This window comes from Ranitomeya variabilis, chromosome 8 (genome assembly GCF_051348905.1).
Source record: "Ranitomeya variabilis isolate aRanVar5 chromosome 8, aRanVar5.hap1, whole genome shotgun sequence".
NCBI lineage: Eukaryota > Metazoa > Chordata > Amphibia > Anura > Dendrobatidae > Ranitomeya > Ranitomeya variabilis.
Window position 1 is genome coordinate 35,743,398 of NC_135239.1, and position 22,416 is coordinate 35,765,813.

The window sequence follows — 22,416 nt, forward strand, 5'->3', positions numbered from 1 at the left end:
AAAAACGCTGTGTAACAAAGCTCCGACATAAACCTTCCTTGGAAAATATGGTTGCTATTGTCCATGGGTTATGTGTGGCACTGCAGCTCACCCACATTCACTTTAATGGAGCAGGTGTGGGAAAGAAAATGTCGCTGAAATCTTCAACGTTCCAGTTTACTTTTGGTAGAGATTAACTTTATATTGCTGGATGGAATGTAAAAAATAAGATTCTACCCCGATGTTATGTGATGATATAAAGTCATCAATTGCATTTTGCCGCAGACTGTTTTTTTCCCGTTTATTTCCTGTACATTCTCTTTTAAGACGTTTCTCTCACTATAAAGTTCCATTAAGTTTTAATTGTTAGATAAGAGTTACAAGTAATAATAATGAACATTCTCATGACAAATTAATGCAGCAAGAATCAACCTGGGTTTTCTCTCACTGTATTTATTTACTTTACTCACTTATATAGCGCCATCATATTCCCCAGCGCTTTATAGACATCACCACTGTCCCCATTGGGGCTCACAATCTAGATTCCCTATCAGGATGCCTAAGGAGTGTGGGAGGAAATCAGAGGAACCCACGCAAACACGGGGAGAACATACAAACTCATTGCAACTGTCCTTGGTGGGATTTGAAACCAGGACTCCAGCGCTGCAAGGCTGCAGTGCTAACCACTGAGCCACCATGCAGTGCTAACCACTGAGCCACCTTGCCCTATATTTGTGTGAAGGTCGTCCCATGGTGTCTAGTGTTTGAGGAAACAACGTAGATTTTTTTTTTTTGTAAAACAGGACAGGAAAGTACAGCTTTGACTTTCAGGTGCCAACACATAGTGGCGCCGGGTGCGGGGGTCAGAGAGGTGGCTATCCTGGGCGCCACATTTTATGGGGGTACAAAATTTCATCCTCTTTTTTTTTTTGCTTTGCTCTCAATTCAGTGGGGGACAACGAAGCCCGACAGGCTTTTTTGTTGCCAAGGCATGAGGTTAGTGTAATAAAATAGTTACATAAACAGTGTAAACAATGTATTACAACATTCTATAACTTTTCTTATGTTAAAGTTAAAGAAAAAGCAAAGAATAAACAAACGTCTTCCAGGTCAAAGTATATTTAAAGGGTTTGTCCATGCTTAGGGCTCAAGTCTGCAGTCATTCTATGTGACTGCAGACTTGTGAATCCCCCCAGAGCAAACATTGCTCACTGTCAGGATTCCCTGGTGTCGGAAGCGCGTGGTCATATGAACACCAGTATATGATATGCATACTTCCGGCCACTTTCCGACTAGACTTGGATTCAGAGAGGACGTGCACGTCTAGTTGGCATGTGACCGCACATATGCAAAACACATCCATGCGGTCACATGACCGCCGCCGGAGAATTCTGACAAAGCACAATGTCAGAGTGACTGCAGACTTGAGCATCCCCTTTAAATCAGTAGTCCCTTAACAAAAATATGTGTGCTTGGCGGATAAGGGTTCAATACTAGACCGGTGGAAGGGACTCGGTCAGTACAGGGCCTTACCCCGGGTGTTGGCAACAAAAGCCTAAGTTTTTTTTGTCTGGTCCCTGAATGTAGACTTAGGGAACAAGAAGAATTGGATTAATACCCCCCAATTATTATAGCCCCCCAGAATGAAGTTAGAGAAGAGTTACATATGTGTAAGTAGTGTAGCCCCCCATAGGCTCATAAATAGAGCGCGAGAATGCACCTGGGATGGATCAGAGGCGGACTGTGACTAGCCCCCCACTCACATCATATTAGGAGTGGAGAAACAAGGCCCCCAATCTCCAATTATTATGGGTCTTTTATTATTATGGGACCTTTCAGGCCCCCATAGACCAATACCCAGGTGTGACTGCAACCCCTGCTCCCGCCATGTGTCTGCATGAGACCCCTCACCTCATACTTGTCCCTTTCCCCAGCACAATATTAGTGGAGGGGCCACAAAGGGCTTTGCAGGCGGCCACACACCGTAGATACCGGAGAGCAGAACCCGACGATTTGGGTAAATGACCGTTTACCCCTAAAGGAGGGATTGGACATGTTGGTTTTCAGCATGCCCCATCCCTTTATTTCCAGGGGAGATAAACCAGCGTCAGAGGGGTCCCCATTGGGAACACTTCACTGTGGGAATATCACTGTGTTATAGGGGTCAGGCTGTACCGTGCCCACTCTGCATTATGGCGACTGTCTGTAAGAGCCCCCCGGGCGCTGTATGGCTGCACAGATCGCGGAGCAGGGCCATGCTGGGCACATGCCCGGGCACACAGGAGGCCGCTGGGCTGATGGTGGCACACAAAGCCTGGCACACACAATGGGGGCTGCACGCACCGAGCACACAGGGGACGGCGCCCCCTCCCATTGGCCGGCCGGGTGGGTGAGGGGCAGCGGAAGGTCCGGGCTCCGCCTCCTCCAGGACACGTTCTCATCACATACACACAGTGCATGCAGCAGACGGGGGAGACCTGGGCCGGGCCCGGGACACACTGAGCGCAGGCAGCAGGCGAGCGGTGGCGGCCGGCGGGACATGGGGCGAGGCGTCAGCACAGCCCGGGACTGAGCCGCGCACCTTCCCCGCCGCCTGCTCCTACTGCTCGGACACTCGGTGCAGCACCGGCCGCAGCCGCACGGAACCGCGCTCCTCCCCGGACCGGGAGTCGTCACCGGGGGTCGCTAGGCCGCCCCGCCGCTCGCTCGTCATGTTCGCCAAGGGGAAAGGCTCCGCGGTGCCGTCAGACGGGCAGGCCCGGGAAAAGTAAGTGTGGCCTGGGCTGGGGACGGGGAGAAGCTCGTGCGGAGCCTTTGTGCTGCCCCTCACCCATTATGTGCCCTGTGCCCCCCGAGCAGCGGCTGCCCCCTGTGCTCTGCGGACCCCTGACCTCTATGTGTGCCCCCCGAGTAATGTGTGCCCCCAACTCGTGTCCTGTGTACAGCACTGCCTTGAAAGCTTGGACCCCCACATGTTGGTGCCCCCCAAAGTGCAGTCTTTGCGTGTTGGCTTCCCCCTTCCAAGCGCGGCGTTGCTTGTTGGTGTCCCGTCCCCCCCCCCAAAGCGTGGGCCTTGCTCATTGGCGCCCCCCCCCCCCCCCCAGCGTGGGCCTTGCTCATTGGCGTCCCCCCCCCCCCCCCAAGCGTGGGCCTTGCTCATTGGCCGTCCCCCCCCCCCAAGCGTGGGCCTTGCTCATTGGCGTCCCCCCCCCCCAAGCGTGGGCCTTGCTCATTGGCGTCCCCCCCCCCCCCAAGCGTGGGCCTTGCTCATTGGCGTCCCCCCCCCCCCCAAGCGTGGGCCTTGCTCATTGGCGTCCCCCCCAAGCGTGGGCCTTGCTCATTGGCGTCCCCCCCCAAGCGTGGGCCTTGCTCATTGGCGTCCCCCCCCCCCAAGCGTGGGCCTTGCTCATTGGCGTCCCCCCCCCCCCAAGCGTGGGCCTTGCTCATTGGCGTCCCCCCAAGCGTGGGCCTTGCTCATTGGCGTCCCCCCCCCAGCGTGGGCCTTGCTCATTGGCGTCCCCCCCCCCCCAGGCGTGGGCCTTGCTCATTGGCGTCCCCCCCCCCCAAGCGTGGGCCTTGCTCATTGGCGTCCCCCCCCCCCCCCCCAAGCGTGGGCCTTGCTCATTGGCGTCCCCCCCCCCCCCAAGCGTGGGCCTTGCTCATTGGCGTGTCCCCCCCCCCCCCAAGCGTGGGCCTTGCTCATTGGCGTTCTCCCCCCCCAAGCGTGGGCCTTGCTCGTTGGCATCCCCCCCACAAAGCGCGGGCCTTGCTCGTTGGCATCCCCCCACAAAGCGCGAGCCTTGCTCGTTGACGTCCCACCTCACAGCGCGAGCCTTGCTCGTTGGCGTCTGCCCCAGAAAGCATGGGCGTTGCTCGTTGGCATCCCCCCCCCCCGATAAAACGTGGGCCTTGCTCATTGGTGTCCCCCCCCCCCCCCCTCAAAGCGTGGGCCTTGCTTGTGTTGGCATCCCCCCCACAAAGCGCGGGCCTTGCTCTTTGGCACCCCCACCACAAAGTGCGGGCCTTGCTTGTTGGTCCCCCCCCAGAAAGCACTGGCCTTGCTCGTTGGCATCCCCCCCACAAAGCGCGAGCCTTGCTCGTTGACGTCCCACCTCACAGCGCGAGCCTTGCTCGTTGGCGTCTCCCCCAGAAAGCATGGGCGTTGCTCGTTGGCGTGTCGCCCCCCCCCCCCCCCCAAGCGCAGGCCTTGCTCGTTGGCGCTCCCCCAAATTGTGGGCCTTGCACGTTGGTGTCTCCTCGCCCCCCCCCCAAAAGCACGGGCCTTGCACTTTGGCGTCCCCCCCAAGCGCAGGCCTTGCTCGTTGGCGCTCCCCCAAATTGTGGGCCTTGCACGTTGGTGTCTCCTCGCCCCCCCCCCCCAAAAGCACGGGCCTTGCACTTTGGCGTTCCCCCCCCCCCCCCCCAAGCGTGGGCCTTGCTCATTGGCGTCCCCCCCCCCCAAGCGTGGGCCTTGCTCATTGGCGTCCCCCCCCCAAGCGTGGGCCTTGCTCGTTGGCCCCCCTCCCCCAAGCGTGGGCCTTGCTCATTGGCCCCCCTCCCCCAAGCGTGGGCCTTGCTCATTGGCCCCCCTCCCCCAAGCGTGGGCCTTGCTCATTGGCCCCCCTCCCCCAAGCGTGGGCCTTGCTCATTGGCCCCCCTCCCCCAAGCGTGGGCCTTGCTCATTGGCGTCCCCCCTCAAAAAGCGCGTGCCTTGCTCGTTGGCGTCCCCCCTCACAAAGCGCAAGCCTTGCTCGTTGGCGTGTCGTCCCCCCCCCCCCCCCAAGCGCAGGCCTTGCTCGTTGGCGCCCCCCCAAATTGTGGGCCCTGCACGTTGGCGTCTCTCCCCCCTCCCCCTCCAATGTATGCGCCTTGCGTGTTGGCCCCCCTCAAAGCGCAGCCAATGTGTACGCACCTCTCAATCCATATGTAGTGTGCAAGAACATGCCACGTGTAGTCTCTGGACCCCTGATCTTTATGCACCCCATTATGCACCTTCTGATTAATGGTTGCACCATGAAATTTGTGCCTTCTTTGGTTTGCGGACGCCTAAGCTTTATATGTATGTGTGTATTTTCCCTTATGTACCCCATCCCATGTGTAATTCACCCACTGCTCCCTAATCCCATGAATAATTCCTGTGCCCCCATCCCATATATACCCCTGAATGTTTTCACCCACAAACATGTTCCCCACAATGTTATCTGCTGCTCCCAAAATAATAATAAATGTATATAGCGCCATTAATTCCATGGTGCTGTACACTAGATGGGGTTGCAGTAAACAAACTACCGGTAACAATGACACACTAGTACAGAGGGGCGAGGACCCTGCCTTGTGGGCTTACATTCTACAGGATGGTGGGGAAGGAGACAGTAGGTCGGGGGTTGCAGTAGCTCTGATGGTGTTGAGATGGCCGTGTGGTCATTACAGGATGTAAGCTTCTTTGAAGAGATGGGTTTTCAGGTTTCTTTTGAAGGATCCAAATGTGGTGGATAACCGGATGTGTTGGGGCACAGAATTCCAGAGGATGGGGGGATATTCGGGAGAAGTCTTGGAGGCGATTGGATGAGGAGCGAATAAGCGTGGAGGAGAGAAGGAGGTTTAGGGAGGACCGGAGATTACGTGAGGGAAGATATTGAGAGATAGGTTATGGATGGCTTTGTAGGTCAGTGTTAGTAGTTTAAACTGGATACGCTGGGAAATTGGGATCCAGTGAAGGGATTTGCAAAGAGGAGAAGCAGGAGTGTAGCGAGGAGAGAGATTAGTTAGTCGGGCAGCAGAGTTAGGCTACTTTCACACTCTTCCGTCTTTTTTCCTCCGTCGCAATCCGTCGTTATGGCAAAAAAAGGATCCTGCAAATGTGCCCGCAGGATTCATTTTTTTTTGCCATTGACTTTAACTAACGACGGATGGACACACGTCGCATCCGTCGTGCGACGGATGCGTCGTGTTTTTGCGGTCTGTTGTGACAAAAAAGTTCAATGTAACATTTTTTTTGTCCGTCGGCTCCGCCATTTCCGACCGCGCATGCGCGGCCGGAACTCCCCCCACTCCTCCCCGGAACTCACAATGGGCAGCGGATGCATCGTAAAACTGCATCCGCTGCCCACGGTTTGCGACGGCCCCGTACCGACGGATGTGTGAAAGTAGCCTTAAGGATAGACTGAAGAGGTGCGAGAGTGTTAGAAGGTAGGCCACAGAGGAGGATGTTGCAGTAGTCGAGGCGGGAGATGATTAGGGCATGCACAAGCATTTTGGTAGATTGAGGGTTGAGGAAAGGCCGGATTCTGGAAATATTTTTGAGCTGGAGGCGACAGGAGGTGGCGAGAGCTTGGATGTGTGGTTTGAAGGACAGGGCAGAGTCCAGGGTTACTCCGAGGCAGCGGATTTTGGGGACAGGGGAAAGTGTGATTTCATTTATTTTAATAGATCAGGTAGGGAATATGTGCGAGATGGAGAAAAGATTAGTTCAGATTTGTCCACATTGAGCTTGAGAGGTGACGTCTGGGCCAGAGAGGTAGATCTGAGTGTCATCAGCATATATATGTATACTTCCCATTATGTACCCCAACTTATAGGACCCCCATTTTTTCTGCTGCCCCTAATCTAGATATTCTCCTGAATGTGCACCCTAATAGATGGTGAATGTCCCCCTCATTATCCCCTGAATGTTTGCTGGTCTGTATCTGATGCACCCTTCTGTACTGTACCCCATGAATTTCTGCACCCTTCCATTTGGCAGCTCATTTATCCCTCAGATTATGTACCCCCATTTGTTCTGCTGTCGCCCTGGCAATGTGCCCTCATATTAATGACTGTGCTCTATAGTGGTGGCTACTTACTCACTTGTCATTAGATGTTACCAAAATTATTGGTGCCCCTTAATTAATTTGTGCCCCCCAACAGGAGGGTTGCTGGCTTAGTAACCCCTCTAGTTTTGTGCGTCAATATAGCCCCAGTGCCCCATAGTGCTGGCATTCTCTTCCAGAGCTTCTGTACCCCAGCCGCGATGGCCTGTAAAACATCCCTTTAAATAGTTGTGATGCCACCTGTGTATGATCACAGCGTCTGTGCCCAGCGGGCATCTGTTTTCTTTGGGGTGTTTGCGATATTTACCGCTCATCATCCTGGTACTGTATATTGATTACCCTGGGGTCCATATTTTAGAGAAATTCAATCAATCCTGTTTTAACCGTGCAGCAATTTAAAGTGACGACGCCTCTTTGAAACCTTGTGATGTCATAATTTAAAGGGGCATTTTAAAACATGGCGGCTTCCCTCTTCATACATTAGCAGGCTTGACCATAGGTTGTATGTGATACTATCTCTTGGCCTCATTGACTTTATTGGAGCAGAGTGGACAGGTGTGGCGCCGTTTCTGGATGAAAGTGGTAATGTTTCCAAATTTTGGATTACCGTACTCCTTTAAATGTATTCATATACCAAATCTTCCTTGAAAAGGGGTCTGGCTTTCTTCTCTAACCGCACCACTTCTCGTTCGATTGACAGCTGCCCCCAAATGCCTCAACTTTGAGATCACAATCTAACAAAAAGCTCAGGCTAAAAGAATAAAGAAATACATTAAAAAAAAAAAAAAAATTAGTCTTGACGCTTTCCCATCCCCTGGTTTGTGCACTTCCCGCTGCAGTGATGAACAGACATGTGACCGCTGCAGCCAATCACTGGTCCCAGTGGTCACATGTCCCTTTGATGGCAGATAAAAATCAAACATTGAATGGGAGTGAGTGGTTTCTTAAACTTTTGGTTCTTTTTTTTTCCCCCCTCATTTTCTCACTTTAAGGGCAATTACAAAGAACTCCTTCCAAAAAACAAAACAGTCTGCTGACATGTCCACTGATTCGCTGCAGAAATAAACAGCAGCCTTTATTCTGCTAATGCATATGTAGTACAGTTTTGGTGTTTTTGACTTTTTGTTGTTTTTGCAGCCCTATATATGAATATTTTTGCATATTAGGAATCTATTTCCGTGGAATATTGCTGCAGACTTCAGTCTTTTCCACTTTTTCCTTCTGTCCACGACCGGCTCCATCTTGGTGACGTTTCCCCTCTTATGTTCATGTCCTGTCTTCTTTGGTTCAGGTTTCTTCTTTTCCTGTTTCCCTGGTATTTCGTGTTTCGGACCCCCTCCCCCATTTTTTTCCTTTGTACACTCTCTCCAGCATTGATTGTGGTCGCTTGTCCACTGTCTGATCTTCTGTGACCCGTGTTACACGTAAGCCTGAACCCGCAGCGCTACATATAATAATGCACTTGAGAAGTTCAGCAATCTGGTGCGCCCGTTGCATTATTTTATTTGCAGTGACCTGGAGTTAAAGCGGAGAATTCACATGTGGCTAAAATTCACGCTACTGTCCTATTTATCTGAATGGGCCTTGCAGAAATCAATGCACTGTTATGAACTGGCAAACCAGACCTTACCCCTTTTATCAATGGATACCAAAAGCGTGCACAATGGTGGCGATCTTGTGATTTACCTACATGGCCAGCGCCATCCTGAATGCACTGGTTGCTCAGACTGGAGAATGGCGCCTACATCTGTGGATGACTTGTTTTATGCGCGTTCCGGAGATGGTGCAGCCATGATTTCCGCGCACCATCCTGAGTTATGGATACAGATAGTTGGTGCAAATTGATTCACAGAACCCTGTCTTATCGGCCACGTTGGTAAACTTTGACAGCTGGACGGGAGCCCCGAGAATCTGCCAGCCTGGTGCGACCTTACATGTGCGCGACATCTATTCCCTGCATGCAAACCTGGAGCCAGCAATGAATTCTGGGAGATTACAGCTCTGAAGTTTACAGAATTGTGAATGCAGCTCTGGACAAGCTGTACTGTAGCTACCGAAACTCCAATTTTTCTCGTCCTTTAAAAACATAAATAAATTGCTAAAGGTGTAGGTCTCGAATGTTTGCACTCTGATTTGGCACATTGAGCTGCCTTGTGTCCCCTACAGACTAATTATGGGGGATCTCAGTGTCTTGTTACCGTTGTCCTTGTAGCTCAGGTGTTTTGCCTCGTCCTCCTTCTCTGTACGTGTCTTGCATCTTCCTAGGTGTGTAAGATCCATGCTTATAGTTTTCCCCTTTCTCTTGCAGACTTGCTCTTTATGTATATGAATATCTACTTCATGTGGGTGCCCAGAAATCTGCACAGACGTTCCTGTCAGAGGTGAGAACTGAATGGCTTCATTGACATAGATATATTATGCTGTCTTTTTCAGACTATAAGACGCACCGGACCTTAAGACGCACCCCAAATTTTTAGAAGCAAAATGGGGAAAAAAATTAATGCGTCAAATGGGGGTCCATCTTACAGTCCTGAATTCAGCTTACTCGGGTGGGGGATCGGTGGAATGGAGTCACAGGGGGTGTTTGGTGGTCCGGTGATGATATGACCCAGACTGGTGCACACGTTGGGTGGTGTGCGGAGCTATGGTGACATTTTGTGTAAGCCCCCACACTTCTGTTCCCTCAATGCTGTGGCCTTCGGAAGAATGGCCGCATGCGCAGACAGATCTCGGCTACGAGATCAGAGAGCTGAGATCTCAATCTGCCCATGCGTAGCCTCTGGCGGCCATTTTCCTGGAGGCCAGATTGATTCTCCAGGCGCATTGGAGATTGAGACCCCGTGTTCCTGCTGATTTTTGTAGGTTAGTACTGTCGACGATAAGGTCCGAGTCCTGGCCACAGAACCGGCTGAGAGTCTTCTAACCTGAACTTAGTGGCCTCATATAGACTTCAAGCTCAAGTTCTGGGTCAGGAGATTTTGGACATTGTGGTCCATCCTTGTTCGGCAAAAGTAAAACGGACTCTCGGAGAGTGATCCACTACCGGAATTGTGACCGCACTTGCTCAGAATTTTATTATGGGTGATCCATTTCAGACAAAAGCAATGCATAATCGTAAAGTCGGGCCACCCATAGAGTATAGTAATTATTTCTGTAGGCTCTACTTCAGTTTTTGCTCCCAAATGCAAGTGGAAAAGGAACTTTATAGGTGTGAGCTTATTATCAAAGGCACAAGCGAGTCTGTAGATGAACCGGACAAAGGGATTCTCCGTCGCCTCTTGCATCCTACCACTTGGGTCAACTAGTGCCTGTCAAATATCATGCATGTGCCCTATTCCTTAGAATGAGGTGTATGCATAATATCTGCCTTGCATAGCAGTCACCTACCGACCCAATGTCTTCCTGATTGATGAATTTGAAGGTGCTGCAGAAGCCCTCTTAAAGTTTGGAGGGATACGGCCTTTGCTATTGCTGCAAGAAACCCCTGTCTACTTGTTTTACTCATCTGTGCAGTGTTCACATCCTTCATTCCTTGTTCTTACAGATAAGGTGGGAGAAGAACATCACATTAGGGGAACCTCCAGGATTCTTACATTCGTGGTGGTGGTGAGTGAAGCATTGTACAAATTTGTTCCTTTTTTTTTTTTTTGAGAGAGAGCTGCACTATGATTTTGCCCCCAAAATATAAAGGTTGCCCTGTTCGTTAGTAATAAAAGGTCCATTTATATTGTAAGTAGTGGTGCGCGAGTATGCTCAGATAAGGTGTTATCTGAGCATGCTTGGGTGCTAACCGAGTGTCTTCAGCGTGCTCGAAAAATATGTTCCGAGTCCCCCGCGGCTGCATGTCTCGCGGCTTTTCGACAGCTGCAACATATGCAGGGATTACCTGTTTGTTAGGCAATCCCTGCGAGACATGCAGCCGCAGGGACTTGGTACATATTTTTTGAGCACTCTGAAGACACTCGATTAGCACCCGAGCATGCTCAGATAACACCTCATCTGAGCACGTTCACTCATCACTAATTGTAAGACTATCATAAACACTCGGGATAATTTTGCAGTGTAAACAGGATACCACCCAAAGAGCGACCAAAACTCTTGTTCGTCAGGTGAAACATTTTCTGTAGCCTCTAGATACACATAATTATTATATTTTTATGCATTTCATGTCCTCTCTTGTTGGAATTGGTGTAGATAGTTGGTTCTCCAGGTTCCAAGACTTTCATTGTAGTTTTTATTATAAGACTTTTTTTTTCATGGGCGTCTTCTGTTTATACTTTGTGGAAAGGTTTCTGTGTGTTCATACCCTGACTTGTTACCTTTCTTTGCACTCAGTGTATTTTGGGACCTGTACTGTGCTGCGCCGGAGCGCAGAGACACCTGTGAACATTCAAGTGAAGCGAAGGCTTTCCACGACTATGTAAGTAGCTGGGGTTTTCTGCCAGTATTCCCCTTCCATAAAGAATCATTGATGTTGTGCTTGTTTTGTGGTTAATGCTACAATTTACAGGGGTCTAACGTTGCAGCGGTGCGGTAGCAGAACTGGGCAGGTAGACATTGTCGCTTGGTGGGGATGAGTTGCCGAAAATCGTTCAGTGACAATCGTCAAATGATTGTGCAGTATCAGGAGGGGTTTGTGTAACCGTTGATAAATTAAATAAGTCCATTGCTTGGCGTTCTCCGTTCCACAAATTAACGCTGAATTGTCATTCAGTATTGGCACATGGCTTCTAAATTTTAGCCACACTCATTAACTGGCTCTTTCTGCTAAGCCATGCCCCTTCTCGAGTGTAATAAGGGTCTAAAACACATAATAAAGGTGATGTAAGGCATGCAGGACAGATTTTTTTTTTTTTTTTTTTGGGTGTAAATTGAGGCGCATGTAGCTTGTGAAATCTCCCCTAGGGGGTCTGGTTGATCCATCGGACGGAGAGCTTTATAGGCAGATTGTTTTTCCCCTGGTGCGGACAGGTTATTACTAGATCGTCATGTAACATCTCACCTACTGTGTAGGTGATGATTGTGATCTCTTGGTGAGATCCGGTGAGCTTGCTATGTAAGTAGCAGATCTAATATTGCTTAATTTGTGTTGTATTTGGCAGCATTATACATGTTCCGTAAACCATGAAGGCGGCCATTTCTCACACGCAGTGCAGTCTGTAGCTTTCTGAATATTTTGGGCTATGGTTAGAATTGTGGAATAATCATCGTAAGGTCTGTGGTAAACGATTTCTGTTGGTTTTTCTGTCAACTCCCCTCGATGAGAGAAGGATTGGGCATGTTTGATTTCAGCATGACTGATCATCTGGCAGCGACTGGAAACAAAAGGATCGGTTGGTGAAATTCCTCCTTCACAATCCTTCTCTCCCATAACATCATTAATTTGGGGAGAGTCGGGAGACCCCAGTACATATCATCGTTATCCGATCCCGCCAAAGGGATTGTGAGTCTCCGTCGCCCCTCCCATTTTTTTTTTTTTTCTATTTTCTGACATAACGTCAACATCGTTGCAGCCAATCATGGAGCTCAGTGGCTTTGACTGTTGGATTCTGTCTACATGGGTAAAGCCTCTGAGCTCTGTGATTGGCTGCAGCGCTGTCAATAAATAAATATATATATATATATATATATATATATATATATATATATACACACACACACACACAAAATATATATTTATATATATATATATATATATATATATATATATACACACACACACACAAAATATATATTTATATTTTTTATGTTCTACATTGTTATATTAAACGCAGAATCATTTTTTGCAACTGAAGGAATAGCCCCGGCTTGCAGAAGTGTATATAACCTCTCAGCAATTACTGTCCTAATTCACTAATGAGAATAAATGAATATTGTTAGTGGCCAGCAGAGTGTAGAGACCCTGATACAAATGACATCACATTCCACGATGGGGTCAGAATCTGTGTTTTCCAGGAGCGCATGGTCTTATGACCACTTATAGGCTTCAGTGGAGCCAGAAGTGATCCTGTGCCTGACCTAAGGGGTCATGTGTCAGGCTACCACCCTCCATGGCCCCATAGCCGGCCTTGTGGGTGGCCAAGCCAAATTAATTTTTTTGGTTTATCCACTCTGATTTGCAGCCTTACAACTTATGTCTATGTGAAAACTGAACTGCATGTTCACCTGTAATGTATTGCTCACATGCATTTGTGCACCATTTATTTTATTTTTTTTTAGCCGCAGTAATGGTGTGGTTCGTACCTTAGAATCCATAGTGACAGTATTAAAAAGAGAGAGGAAAAATTTGCACCTCAACAAAAAAAAAAATATATATTGCAGTACCCAAAATGTGAAAACTTTTGAAGTTGGACTTAGACAAGGTTGTTTGAGCCCCGACGTCCCATAACCATATATTGGTGCAACCTGGATATAGCATAAGTGCTACCATGGGGGAAATAATGCAGCAGGGGCTCAGTCCATATCAGACAACTGTACCCGGCATTAATTGGGCAGTGATGCGTGTCCTATACATTCATGCTGTTTCCATCTTATACATTTTCTACATTTTTTTTTTTTTTCTTTGGTTTTTATATGTTGAGGCATTGATGAATGACTCTTCTGGAGGGTGAGTTGACATTTCGGGTGATGAGTCAATGCTTAGTCATCATCAGTGAACCAAAAATCCCAATTAATTCTTATCGTGATGAACGCCGTGTACGTCGCTGCCAGTTTAATGGAACATTGTACTTCTCTTCAAGACTGGAGATGTGACGTCGCTGATCAGAGGCCCTGGGCTGGAATCGGATCTAAATTTCATATAATCAGATTCTTCCCTGTACGAAACTAATTTCAAGCTGGGGTGTATTCATAATGGATTCGCAGGTCTCTGCTCCAGCACCCAGGTCACTCCTTATTCCCATGTCTGTGTGTTCCCATCGGGTAGGAGGGGGATCTCAGGGCTCCGCATAGTGTTGTCTGCAGCACATCTTCCATGTACATTGGGTGTTTTTTTTGGGGGGTGTTTTTTTTTTTATACAGCAAAAAAAAAAAAAATCTGATCTGCCCTATGTGACCTTATTCGTCATCTGATTGCCACCATGTTTACGCAGCCCAGTGATCTGGAAGAGCCCTGTTTGGCCGATTGGCCGGCCTAAATGGACCTTAATTTGTTTTATCGTTGAGATTTGGCATAAAAAAAAAAAAATTGTGTTCACAGCTCTTACGCTTCTACATGGTAACAGACTACAAACAAAACCCTGTTTAATCTGGTCCTGCAGTTTTATTTTGTTCATCCCACCATGAGAAATTTATCTGATTGGAAAGTAGAGGATATATTTAAAGCCTAAAGGTACCGTCACATTAAGCGACGCTGCAGCGATAGCGACAACGATGCCGATCGCTGCAGCGTCGCTGCTTGGCCGCTGGAGAGCTGTCACACAGACCGCTCTCCAGCGACCAACGATGCCGAGGTCCCCGGGTAACCAGGGTAAACATCGAGTTGCTAAGCGCAGGGCCGCGCTTAGTAACCCGATGTTTACCCTGGTTACCAGCGTAAAATGTAAAAAAAACAAACAGTACATACTTACATTCGCGTCCCCTGGCGTCCGCTTCCTGCACTGACTGACTGACTGAGTGCCGGCAGTAGCAGGGCACAGCGGTGACGTCACCGCTGTGCTGTGCTTTCACTTTCACTTTGCGGCGCTCAGTCAGTGTGGGAAGCGGACGCCGGGGGACGCATGTAAGTATGTACTGTTTGTTTTTTTTACATTTTACGCTGGTAACCAGGGTAAACATCGGGTTACTAAGCGCGGCCCTGCGCTTAGTAACCCGATGTTTACCCTGGTTACCAGTGTAAAATATCGCTGGTATCGTTGCTTTTGCTGTCAAACACAACGATACACGGCGATCGGACGACCAAATAAAGTTCTGAACTTTATTCAGCGACATCACAGCAGGATCCTGATCGCTGCTGCGTGTCAAACTAAACAATATCGCTAGCCAGGACGCTGCAACGTCACAGATCGCTAGCGATATCGTTTAGTGTGACGGTACCTTTACAGTCTTAATTTTTATTTCATGAATGAATTGTACATGTGAAAATGAGATATATTACAAAGTTGCTTATCTGGGAAATGTGCTGCTTTCTTTTGGATTGTTCTTTCACTCTCAATTTGCAGGTAAAACCTGTGTTTAGTTAATACAGGATTTTCCCATTAATGAAATGGGAGTAGATAGTTGGTGCTCATAAAGTTTTTTTTTATGGAGAATTTGCTGTCTTTCAGGAGAACTAGCAGCAGAATGTCTGCCTGCCTCTAGCTCCTCCCTCCGTAGAATGTCTGTCTGCCTCTAGCTCCTCCCTCCGTAGAATGTCTGTGCCTACCTCTAGCTCCTCCCTCCGTAGAATGTCTGTGCCTACCTCTAGCTCCTCCCTCCGTAGAATGTCTCTGCCTACCTCTAGCTCCTCCCTCCGTAGAATGTCTCTGCCTACCTCTAGCTCCTCCCTCCGTAGAATGTCTGTCTGCCTCTAGCTCCTCCCTCCGTAGAATGTCTGTGCCTACCTCTAGCTCCTCCCTCCGTAGAATGTCTGTCTGCCTCTAGCTCCTCCCTCCGTAGAATGTCTGTGCCTACCTCTAGCTCCTCCCTCCGTAGAATGTCTCTGCCTACCTCTAGCTCCTCCCTCCGTAGGATGTCTGTGCCTGCCTCTAGCTCCTCCCTCCGTAGGATGTCTGTGCCTGCCTCTAGCTCCTCCCTCCGTAGGATGTCTGTGCCTGCCTCTAGCTCCTCCCTCCGTAGGATGTCTGTGCCTACCTCTAGCTCCTCCCTCCGTAGAATGTCTGTCTGCCTCTAGCTCCTCCCTCCGTAGAATGTCTGTGCCTACCTCTAGCTCCTCCCTCCGTAGAATGTCTCTGCCTACCTCTAGCTCCTCCCTCCGTAGGATGTCTGTCTGCCTCTAGCTCCTCCCTCCGTAGGATGTCTGTGCCTACCTCTAGCTCCTCCCTCCGTAGGATGTCTGTGCCTACCTCTAGCTCCTCCCTCCGTAGGATGTCTGTGCCTCTAGCTCCTCCCTCCGTAGGATGTCTGTGTCTGCCTCTAGCTCCTCCCTCCGTAGGATGTCTGTGCCTGCCTCTAGCTCCCCCCTCCGCAGAATGTTGGGCACACCAATTGCTGCCATCTAACATTCCATGGAGGGAGGAGCTTGAAGCAGTTGGACCTTCTGCTGCAAGTTCTGCATAGTACTTTATGAGCACCAGCTGTTATCTCCTATCTCCATAATGGGATAATTACTTTTGCAAAACTGCGATTTGAGAATGAAATCTTTAATCCAAAATGAGAACCCAAAGTGATTTCTCGCGGACATATTACAAAGCTTCTTATTCTAATGTGAATGATTTATGTCATAAAATCTGTTTAAAGTTTTAAGTTCTTATTATTGCATTATCAGACTACGCTGGCTTTGTTTGTAGTCTGTTACCGTGGAGACACATAGAAGCTTTAGGTATAAACCAGCGATCCGCTCTGATCATTAGTATGTTGCTACACAGAAAAAAAAATATCAAAGATCCTTAATATCTAATGAGAAAAGCTAGTTCACTGTGATGGGTATGAAGGCCCACAATGATGTTTGGGGGGGGGAGGTTAAATGTGCAGGAGCCATCGTGTTGAGTTTCAGAACCAAATCCTTTGGCTTTCAAGGACACTAGTGAAAACATGCACATGTGCATATGTATGGGGGAGCCGGAAGGAATCGCCATCAATCGGACGAGCATGTGACCGTTGTGTGGCCAGCCTTGGGGTGTATCCACACGTGCCAGTAGTGGGCAGAAATCGCATGCAATAATGCAAATTTTGATGGGCCAAAACGGCTGTGCACCACGTCATGCGTTATTACTGCCTCAATAGTGAGTGTCTTATGGGGTGTCGTATGTTGCTCTTTTTAATTTCTCCTCTTGGATATCATGTCTCCAGTGACCAAAGGTTGCAGATCTCCACCAGAGAGGGGCCGCTGTTGCCCCCTGACTCATAAACCTCACTTATCTGTTTTTATTGTTCTTGGTCAAGGAAACAAAAGGGACACACAGCCATTCACATCTGCAATTCTGTGCTAAGAACAAAAAGCCTCTCTTACATTGGGAGGTAAAGGACAGCCATAAATCAGTGAACCAGACTGGAACACCTCTGCCCCAGCCTCATCCTCCTTTTCACAGGGGCTAATTACCAGCTTTGTGTAGTGGCTTCTGACAATGTGACGCAAACCCCCATCCCACCCCTGGTTTCTGACGAAAACTCTTATCGAGGCATGGATGTGGCTGATCATATTCTAACGTGATGTGAACCGCTTCACCCATCCCCCTCCCCGGTGAGTGCCGCTGTCTCCATCCTCCAGAATGTTTTGCAGCGCGAGGATTAGCTGGACTCCGTGCACAGGTGTCCAGGGGAGCAGATGTGGATTAATCTGCTGCCTTCTGTGCAGCGCTGCTCACATCCCTGACCAAGGTGTACTTTCCTTTAAGCCCGATTTTCATACTTTTTCTTAGGAGACATTACAACTTTACAACGACTCGGACCGTTTAAATCACTTTGATTTTAGTTGTTGCAACATTCCTGGCAAAAAAAACCAAAACATTCTGCATGGCAGTCCCCCCTCTATATAGATGATGATGATGATGATGATGATGATGATGATGATGATGATGATGATGATGATGATGATAATAATAATCATCTTTATTTTTATATAGCGCTAACATATTTCCGCAGCGCTTTACAGTTTGCACTTATTATTATTATTATTATTATTATTATTATTATCAGATCAATCCACCCTCATCCATCCGCTAGAGTCAGCTTCTCACGTGTGGTTCTTGGGCCACATATGAAGTCCAAACCAGGAGTGTACAACCTTTCCGGCACTACCTATAAAACTTCCCATGGAATAGGATATGCCTATTTACCTGGAGTCCCCTTCTGATTTGGCACACCCGAATAACAGGCCAAGGTGGCCATTGAACCCATTCTGACTCTCAGCAGATTGTTGCACTTCCGGGGGTCTCCTGTCCCGAACGAACAGTGTGTGTCTATGATGATGCGGTAGGTTCAGGACAGGAGACCCACGGTCATGCCAGATATTGCAGCAGCATTATTAAACCACAATGGGAGAGAGCCTCGTTCTTGTGCAACCATTTTTAGCAAAGAGTCCCAAATATAGGGGTACCCCAGATGTCATTGTCACCCCTGCCGCAAAAACGAATGTGTATTATTCAGTTCTACAGCGCGACTAATGATTTATCCCATGCTGCCTCATGCATGATGTTCAGAACTACCAGTTGGGTATTGTTCGGGGGTGAGAATGTCATTTATGTCTCAGTTATTAACATGGGATGATTCCTGCCTATAAATAAGCAGTGAGTGACTATATACAAGTCATTGATCGCCTGTTTAATTGTCCCTTTGCACAGGCTGATCATGCAATCGTTCTGTCTCCATGCAGCATACAATATTAATGGCACCCATAAACTATCTGGTTGGCCTACAAGCTAATGTTTTGCTAGTTCGCCGGCTCATCTGTGCTATGTCTATATGGGCCGGTGAGCCTTTATACTTCAGTAGTGCGTGCATTAAATAATGTATTCATTGAAGTTGCACGAAACGGTGTCCAATCAGTGTTCTACAAAAAAATAGGGTTTGTGCAATGATTCCAGTTACCAATGATCCTTGGTGTTTTATCTGCAGAGGAAATAATCCAATAAAATAGGAGCCGTTGTACGGTGACAATAAGGGGCAATTAGACATATTTATGGTTTAAGTAGCCTGGACAGGAAATTGTACAGCACCGCTGATTGTCCGAGGAAGACCCTCGTCTTTTATGATTCCCCCAGGACCTGGGCTGGGTGCCTGCACTAATCCTGCCTCTACCAATATCTGCCGACGGAGAAAGTGTTACTTGCAGTCTCCGTGGAGGTGCTGGATTCACTTGTCACTCCTTCAGTTGAGATAAATACGTGGTTTCGCTGCTGTGTACTTAACCGGGTAACATAACCCATCTCTAGCGTCCATGACGGTGCCAGGGTGAGGGAGAACAATGATAATTGGGCAACTGAATAGACGTCTCCATGATTGCTGATGTAAACGGTCCTGGCAATGTTTCTTCTCGTTCTGTTACAGGTTACATTTCGCTTTTTATATTTGTTCTTTGAGCAAATACTTCTACAAGTTTGGTAGTTTCTGTATCTCTGATGGTGAGGAGGTCGGATCTCCTCGAGGTGACAACACACCTTAAGGCGCTCTTGGATAACTTGACACCTGTAAACGCTTTGTTCCCGATTTATCTACAGGTTTTAACGCCGACGAACAAGCAAAATGCTCTTTTGTAAGGCGGTTGAATCATTTATGCATTCGGTATCGGCAGCACGTCGCTCCTTGTAGACAATGTCGTATGGGGACAGAGCAATCGTATTAGCGATGGTTGTGCTCATCGGTCTCTCTAAACAATCCCCTGAAGAAGCACCAATTGACTTGTCTACTTGGCGCTTCTTAAAAGGCCAATCTAAAGGGTTCCATCTAAATACCCGATTACATAGGTCAGCCAAATACTTTCCAATGACACCTATTTCTGCTATTTCACTGTATGCATGCACCAGTTTACTGAGCGTGCATGTGTTGTGAATTCTAGCTACTCCCGTAGCTTCTTATGGAGCCTGAGCACAAAAGATTGAGCATGTTAAAATTTCATGGTGCATTTTAGATGGCACGTTTCTGCAGGTTAACTAGTGACCATGGACTTTAGCGAGTATATATGCTGGGGTGCGCAGTCCGTCACAATGGATTAATGATCTGTGCATTTAAAGTAGCTCAAGTGCTGCTAAGTAAGGGTACTGTCTCACAGTGGCACTTTTGTCGCTACGACGGTACGATTCGTGACGTTCCAGCGATATCCATACGATATCGCTGTGTCTGACACGCAGCAGCGATCAGGGACCCTGCTGAGAATCGTACGTCGTAGCAGATCGTTTGGAACTTTCTTTCCTCGCTGGATCTCCCGCTGTCATCGTTGGATCGGTGTGTGTGACACCGATCCAACGATGCGTTCGCTTGTAACCAGGGTAAACATCGGGTTACTAAGCGCAGGGCCGCGCTTAGTAACCCGATGTTTACCCTGGTTACCATCGTAAATGTTACAAAAAACAAACAGTACATACTCACATTCCGGTGTCCGTCAGGTCCCTTGCCGTCTGCTTCCCGCTCTGACTGACTGCCGGCCGTAAAGTAAGAGCAGAGCACAGCTCTGCTGTTACGGCCGGCGCTCAGTCAGTGCAGGGAAGCGGACGCCGGGGGACGCGAAGGTGAGTATGTACTGTTTATTTTACATTTTACACTGGTAACCAGGGTAAAAATCGGGTTACTAAGCGCGGCCCTGCGCTTAGCAACCCGATGTTTACCCTGGTTACCCGGGGCCTTCGGCATCGTTGGTCGCTGGAGAGCGGTCTGTGTGACAGCTCCCCAGCGACCATACAACGACTTACCAACGATCACGACCAGGTCGTATCGCTGGTCGTGATCGTTGGAAAGTTGCAGAGTGTGACAGTACCCTTAGGGTACCGTCTCACACAACGATTTACCAACGATCACGACCAGCGATACGAACTGGTCGTGATCGTTGGTAAGTCGTTGTATGGTCACTGGGGAGCTGTCACACAGACCGCTCTCCAGCGACCAACGATGCCGAGGTTCGCTGGTAACCAGGGTAAACATCGGGTTACTAAGCGCAGGGCCGCGCTTAGTAACCCGATATTTACCGTGGTTACCAGCGTAAAAGTAAAAAAAAACAAACCGTACATACTCACCATCTGATGTTCGTCAGGTCCCTTGCCGTCCGCTTCCCGCTCTGACTGAGTGCCGCCGTACAGTGAGAGCAGAGCGCAGCGGTGACGTCACCGCTGTGATCTGCTCTCACTTTCCGGCCGGCAGACAGTCAGAGCGGGAAGCGGACGGCAAGGGACCTGACGAACATCAGATGGTGAGTATGTACGTTTTTTTTTTTTTACTTTTACGCTGGTAACCACGGTAAACATCGGGTTACTAAGCGCGGCCCTGCGCTTAGTAACCCGATGTTTACCCTGGTTACCAGCGAACGCATCGCTGGATCGGTGTCACACACAACGATCCAGCGATGACAGCGGGAGATCCAGCGACGAAAGAAAGTTTCAAACGATCTGCTACGACGTACGATTCTCAGCAGGGTCCCTGATCGCTGCTGCGTGTCAGACACAGCGATATCGTATGGATATCGCTAGAACGTCACGAATCGTGCCGTCGTAGCGATGAAAATGCCACTGTGTGACGGTACCCTAAGTGGTCCATATGTGTGAGGTAGGTCAACACAAAGGTGGGAATGACATTCTTTTGTGCTGAGAAGATAAAAACTGAATGCTTCTCCCCCCCCCAACATGCATCAGGAGTGAGAGAACAATTCAGGAGATTAGGAGTAGAGACTTCCAAACTTCATCCCTGTCCAACTACTGGGAAGACGGGACACAAGACTGCGTAGTTCTGTGTTCCCCTGGATCCCTGCGTGTAGGGTTGTGTCCGACTCCCCCTGGCTCCTTGCGTGTAGTGTTGTCCCCCAGGCTGCCTGTATGTAGCATTGCGTTCCCCCTGGCTCCCTGCGTGTAGCTCTGCCCCTTGCGTGGTCCTGTGTCCTCCTGGCTCCCTGCATGTAGCCCTGCTCCCTGCGTAGTCCTGTGTCCCCCTGGCTGCCTGTAGGTAGCATTGTGTTCCCCCTGGCTCCCTGCGTGTAGCTCTGCTCCCTGCGTAGTCCTGTGTCCCCCCTGGCTGCTTGTATGTAGCATTGTGTCCCCCCTGGCTCCCTGCGTGTAGCGCTGCTCCCTGCGTAGTCCTGTGTCCCCCCTGGCTGCCTGTATGTAGCATTGTGTCCCCCCTGGCTCCCTGCGTGTAGCCCTTCTCCCTGCGTAGTCCTGTGTCCCCCTGCTCCGTGCATCATCCTGTGTCCCCCTGGCTCCCTGTGTGTAGCATTGTGTCCCCCCCTGGCTCCCTGCGTGTGGTCCTGCTCCGTGCATCGTCCTGTGTCCCCCTGGCTCCCTGCGTGTAGCCCTTCTCCCTGCGTAGTCCTGTGTCCCCCTGCTCCGTGCATCATCCTGTGTCCCCCTGGCTCCCTGTGTGTAGCATTGTGTCCCCCCCTGGCTCCCTGCGTGTGGTCCTGCTCCGTGCATCGTCCTGTGTCCCCCTGGCTCCCTGCGTGCAGCCCTTCTCCCTGCGTAGTCCTGTGTCCCCCTGCTCCGTGCATCGTCCTGTGTCCCCCTGGCTCCCTGTGTGTAGCATTGTGTCCCCCCCTGGCTCCCTGCGTGTGGTCCTGCTCCGTGCATCGTCCTGTGTCCCCCTGGCTCCCTGCGTGTAGCCCTTCTCCCTGCGTAGTCCTGTGTCCCCCTGCTCCGTGCATCATCCTGTGTCCCCCTGGCTCCCTGTGTGTAGCATTGTGTCCCCCCCTGGCTCCCTGCGTGTGGTCCTGCTCCGTGCATCGTCCTGTGTCCCCCTGGCTCCCTGCGTGTAGCCCTTCTCCCTGCGTAGTCCTGTGTCCCCCTGGTCCGTGCATCGTCCTGTGTCCCCCTGGCTCCCTGTGTGTAGCATTGTG

At 49.5% G+C, this 22,416-nt stretch overlaps 1 protein-coding gene across 7 annotated transcripts in view; it reads left to right on the top strand.

The window, feature by feature from the left end:
* The first annotated feature begins 2,400 nt into the window (after window positions 1-2,400).
* SSBP3 (single stranded DNA binding protein 3) overlaps window positions 2,401-22,416 on the top strand; it is a 41,398-nt gene continuing 21,382 nt past the window's right edge. For 6 of the 7 annotated variants that reach the window (XM_077277114.1, XM_077277116.1, XM_077277117.1 and 3 more), the window contains exons 1-4: window positions 2,549-2,746; window positions 9,097-9,169; window positions 10,333-10,394; window positions 11,124-11,208. In XM_077277114.1, the coding sequence (XP_077133229.1) occupies window positions 2,691-2,746; window positions 9,097-9,169; window positions 10,333-10,394; window positions 11,124-11,208 (276 nt within the window). In that variant the 5' untranslated portion in view covers window positions 2,549-2,690. Of the gene's footprint in view, window positions 2,747-9,096; window positions 9,170-10,332; window positions 10,395-11,123; window positions 11,209-22,416 lie in introns of all 7 variants that reach the window. The other variant, XM_077277120.1, reaches the window with a different exon arrangement.